This window comes from Myotis davidii, unplaced genomic scaffold, assembly GCF_000327345.1.
Source record: "Myotis davidii unplaced genomic scaffold, ASM32734v1 scaffold168, whole genome shotgun sequence".
Taxonomy (NCBI): Eukaryota; Metazoa; Chordata; class Mammalia; order Chiroptera; family Vespertilionidae; genus Myotis; species Myotis davidii.
This window is the reverse complement of record NW_006383016.1, coordinates 336,655-341,835: the sequence shown is the minus strand read 5'-3', so window position 1 is coordinate 341,835 and position 5,181 is coordinate 336,655. Positions and strand designations below refer to the sequence as shown.

Sequence of the window (5,181 nt, the reverse complement as noted above, 5' to 3'; positions counted from 1 at the left end):
CCCCCCCCCCGCCCCAGCACACACACAATATTTCCTTCCTCAGAACTATCTTAGAACAAGATGCTGCAGGAAGCATGGAGCAGTAATTTATTGGGCAGTAAATCCTTCTGGGTGGATTTCTTAGCCTCTGCTGTTCTAGAAACATTGCTCCCAGCGACATGGCTTATTGGCCCAGAGGAACTCAATGGTTCGCAGACAAATCCGAATTCCTCTGTTAGGGGAACATTCCAAGCACAAAGAGCTATAGGACTGGGGTGATCAGGGAAACTCCCTGTTGCAGTAATTCATTGACCTATTGTGAATGGAATGGAAAAAATCACTAATCCGTTGGACAATTGATCAAGAAGCAATTTGGATCATGAAACCACTAGTGGTCTGAATTGCGTCCTGCCCAGAAAGCAAACAGAAAATAGGGAATGTTAGGAGGATGCTTCCCAAGTGGTGACCTCCCTTCCCTCCGGGTTCAGAAGACTCCAGCTTCCTCTCTAGAAGATTCACGGCAGCACAGAGAGGGTCTCCAGCAGCAGCACGAGTCCTGTGAGCCCAGGCAACATCCATCCCAGCCTTCTCTGCCCATGAAGCTCTTCGCTATCCACGCCTCCTCACCTGTGACTTTCTCAGCAGCCCAGTACTTCCCTACGGTCTCGAGCACCCAGGCCTCCTCACGATCCACAAGCAGATAAGCACTCTGGAAGCTGTGGCAGGAGCCTGCATCTTCGTAATAATTCCCACCTTGCCCGTGTTCTTCCAACAAGGCGACGATGACATCTAGGGCTTCCTTGGCTGTTGACCCTCTTTCTAAACCAAGCCTGGAGTAAGGAAACCAGAGGTATAGCTCAGACATTTCATACCGTGTGATTATTACCATAGCAACCAAAGATTGGGACGAGGCTGAGTTACGAAGTGCGCCAACATGTGTAAATATGTTAAATACGCAGGCCAATATGCAGGCAAATGAACAGTGCTCTCACACATTTGGTTCAAAGTCATGGGGGTGTTTTCTGTCTTTGGGCATCCTCCACCCACACAGGACCCCAGTGGCTCTGTCTCCCAGGGAGCTGGCAGGCTCTGCTCTAGCTCTTAGCAGACCCCTTCTGTAGGCTTATTCTCCCTCTTGCCTCTACTCTCCTGCCTCTGGGCAAAAGGAAATCTCTGCCCCATCCAGCCTTGTTCTCTGTTATGCTACATCAGGTAGATTGGTTAGTAATAAAAGTGTCCCACAGCCAGCCATTGTCTTCGGTGCATATAACTGTCTCAAGAGACCTCAGTAGGAAAGGGCTGCTGGTTAGGACACAATCAATCCTTTTCTACATATTTCACCTCCTGCCTATCAGCGTATCTCTGCTGGGGTGGCTTACAGCTTCGGTTGTCCAAAAGCACATATTTCTCTGGAAGCGAAACAGCAATCTCCTCCCAGCCCTTCCAATTCATAGACCCCTAAGAGAGGGCACAGATCTTGCCCTCCATGTGACCTTGGGAAAGCTACATAATCTATTTTAACTTCAGTTTTATGTCACCTATAAAATAAGAATCTATATCATTGGGTTGCTAGGAGGATGGGTTTTATGAAAAAATGACCATGAAAATATATAGCACAAGGGCCCAAGACCAAGTAAGTGACCAGTAAGTTGTGAGAGGGAGCACACCGTGGTTAAAAAACAGTTGACTGAGAAATAAAGGGACCCATGTTCAGTTCTGGTTCTGCTACCCACGGCAGCATGACCTTAAGTAACCGAGCCTTTCCGAACCTGGTTTTCTCATCTGTAAAGTGAAAACAGTACGACTTCCCTCTCTGGCTGATTTGAAAGAGGAAGGCACATGCTAAGTCCTCAGTAACTGTCCATTTATTCATCTCTTCATTCAAATCACAACTCTGGTGGCCGGGACAGGGTCTTAGAAGGAGGTGATGGAGCCGGCCACAAGGGGAGAACAGGCCAGTTCTTGGTGAACGTTCAGTGTGAGAAGCAATCATTAAAATTCCCCCAGCTGGAGTCCTCCTGAAGGGACATGTATTTCACTGGGCTGCCAGGGAGAAGAAAAGGTGACAGGCTACGGATTTATTCTTGTAAGAGGCTTATTTTCATAGTCAGAAAATTATATATCAATTCACTTGGCATTTCTCCGTTTAAGCTTATTTAGGAAGACTTGGTGCCAAGGCAATGATTTGTGAAGCTGCATCCTAAGACCCTCAGAGAGCGATAAAAGACTAAACCCATTAGAAGATTGCAGTAAGTCAGCTTTCCATTAAAGTGGTGACCTTTGCCAGTGCTGTAAATCCCATGCCACAAATACTGCGATAACTCAAAATGCAAAGTGATCAATGACGCATACAAGGGGCAGACTTTTCATCGTTAACTCTCCATGTGCAGGATTTCTATGAAGGATGGTGGTAAAAATATTGGGACAGCTGTCAAACATAACCTCAAAACTTGTTACTCCATAATTTCATTCTGTTAAGAGAAAACTCACGGTAATCATGAGGCTTTTTCCTCTTGTCTAGCTCAGGGTACCTGCTCCTCTGAGGTTGTAAGAACCAGGAAGAGTGAAGACAGGCGAGGCAGGCACAAAGGCCACATGCTACCAAAAGGGTGTCACTGGCAGGCCCATCCATCGTTCGGCAGAAGCGGTGGGCCACAGAGGTCTCTGTGTAAATGTGCAATTTCTCCCTACAAAACCTACAAAATGTGAACATCGGCACTCCTTTTCACAGGATGTTAGCTTTGGGGGATTCGTTAGAAGTCATCCAATCTAAGGCCTCACATTGGACAAATGAGGAAACCAGAGCTCAGAAAGGGGATGTAACTTGGTGTATCTACACGGAAAACCCTAGACCAGTGGTTGGCAATCTCATTAGTCTATCTCCTTTCCTTCATCCTCTCTATATGTCCAAACCATCTCAACATACCTTTCTCAATCCTCAATACTACATCTTCTTTCACTCCACAACGGTCCCTAAAATTAACTTAATAAACTTTACTTAAAGTTTTAAGTCAACTTCACACTGTACGTGCGTGCCCGCACGTGGTATTTTGTCGAAGAGCCACACTCAAGGGGCCAAAGAGCCGCTTGTGGCTCACGAGCCGCGGTTTGCCAACCACTGCCCTAGACCTTGGCTCCCACCTAATCTTCTTTCAACTGTGTCCGAGACTCCATTGTGTTTCACTATCTCAGAAAAAAGAAAGCCATCTCAGAATGTTGTTTCGTTCCAGCCCACCCTCTACTTTAGTCACTCATTCCTAACTCGGTCATTGTTTGCCTGCTATGCGCCAGGCACACGGGTCTTGGTGCTTGTGACACAGTAGTGACCAAGCAGACAAGGACCCTTGTCCTGTGGGTCCCTTTTGTCATGTGGTGGCTGAAAGAGCAGGGAAAGGAAGGAAAGATGACTGAAGTGTAGAGAAGGAAGGAGGGAAGTGAGCTCTGATCTTTTCTCCTTGGATCTTGTCTATTTTATATGTTTCCTTGTTCTTTCATATATTTTAAATATATTTCAAATACCATAAACTTCACCCATTTAAAATATACAGTTTAGTGGTGTTTAGTTATATTCACAAAGTTGTGCAACTATCTCCACAATCTAACTTTAGAACACTTCCAGCACCCCAAAAAGAAGCCCCGTATCATTAGGAATCACTCCCACTCCCCGAGCAATGACTCAACTCCTCTCTGTTTCCATGAATTTGCCTATTCTGGCTACTTCACAGAAATGGAGTCATACAGTACGTGCCCTCTTGGAGCTGGCTTTTCTCACTTAGCATCATGTTTTTGAGATTCATTATGCTGTAGCACATATCAGTACCTGATTATTTGTTGTTGTTGAATAATGTTCCACTGTAATCTATTCTTTTTCTTTCCATCACCTCAAAGTTTATATCAAATGGCACACACATTCTCTGGAAGGATTGTGTTACGAAATATGAGGTTTGGAGGGAGGTAAATGCTGTGCCCACCCCCTCACCACACATACCTGACCAGATCCATCCCCAGCAAGGCTTCCGTCTCGGTGGCCGGTTCCCTGGCATTGACCGCTTCGTTGGCTATGCACACTCCATGTTCATTGGCTCCCATTTCTGCCCCCCAAAGCCAGGCAGGTCTGCTTATCACAATGGCATGGGTCTTGGGGACTTGGTCGACGGAAATGTAAGTACACTGGAACATGAAGACAGGAAAGAAAGGGCCATCCGCTGTCAGGTGCCACTAGTTTTCACCTGACACTGACCCACCACATCGGCTACAGACGGATCAAATGAATAAATAAGTAAAGACAAGGCCTTGAGAATACTGGACTTCAAAGACACCCCAAGTCTCAGTGCAGCTCACAGGTCTCCATGGCGACTGTTGTCTTGCCAGCCACTGGGTTTTCAGCCTCTGTTCCCAGACAGTCCTTCCATGAGGCTCGTATCTATGGCGGTCATCTTCTTGAACCAGGGGCCAGCCACTCTGAATATTCCGTGGCTGGTCATTTCAACAGACACAGATGACTAGCAGCATTTCAAACAAGTAGTTACTTATTCTTATTTGCAAAGATCCTTCTCTATCAGAGGTTTCAAATATTGTTAACAGTGGAGAGCCCTCTGTGTAAAAGATACTGTGCCTGGAAGCCTGGCATAGAAAACAGACAAAAGGGAAGAGGCTTCGTCTGAAGAAGGGAGGTCCCTAAGCCGCCTGCAAGGGCCCCTAGGGTTCCCTGGAACACTGTTTGACAACCCACACGATTGCTCCAATAGTAGGAAAGAGAAAATGACAATACCTTACATTCCACTAGTGCATTCAACTCACACTCTCTTATACACTGTGCTGCCCTGTCAGTGCTGCCTCTGAGGTGGACACATAGGAAACAGTCCAAAGAGGTGGATTTCTAACTGCTGTTGAACTGCAGTGCATGCATGGGGAGTGGTGCGTCTTACCTTCTCCCGGGTGCTGGAAAACGAATGAGCCCATCTAAATCTAACTACCGTATTTGCCGGCGTATAAGACGACTGGGCGTATAAGACGACCCCCTAACATTTCCACTCAAAATACAGAGTTTGTTATATACTCGCTGTATAAGACTACCCCCTCTTCCGCACACCTTCCACACACCAAATAAAAGGTAAAAACAATATCAGATTTGATTTTAACATTTAATTTATATTCAAATGCTTATGACATGCAGGAAAACTGTCACAAGGCTGTATGTAA

General features: G+C 46.1%; 1 protein-coding gene across 1 annotated transcript in view; it reads right to left on the bottom strand.

Moving 5' to 3' along the window:
• SCRN1 (secernin 1) overlaps window positions 1-5,181 on the bottom strand; it is a 29,902-nt gene that overhangs the window by 13,637 nt on the left and 11,084 nt on the right. The window contains exons 2-3 of the mRNA XM_006778968.2: window positions 3,968-4,149; window positions 607-809 (exon numbers count right to left, since the gene is read on the bottom strand). Of these exons, the coding sequence (XP_006779031.1) occupies window positions 607-809; window positions 3,968-4,149 (385 nt within the window). The remainder of the gene's footprint in view (window positions 1-606; window positions 810-3,967; window positions 4,150-5,181) is intronic.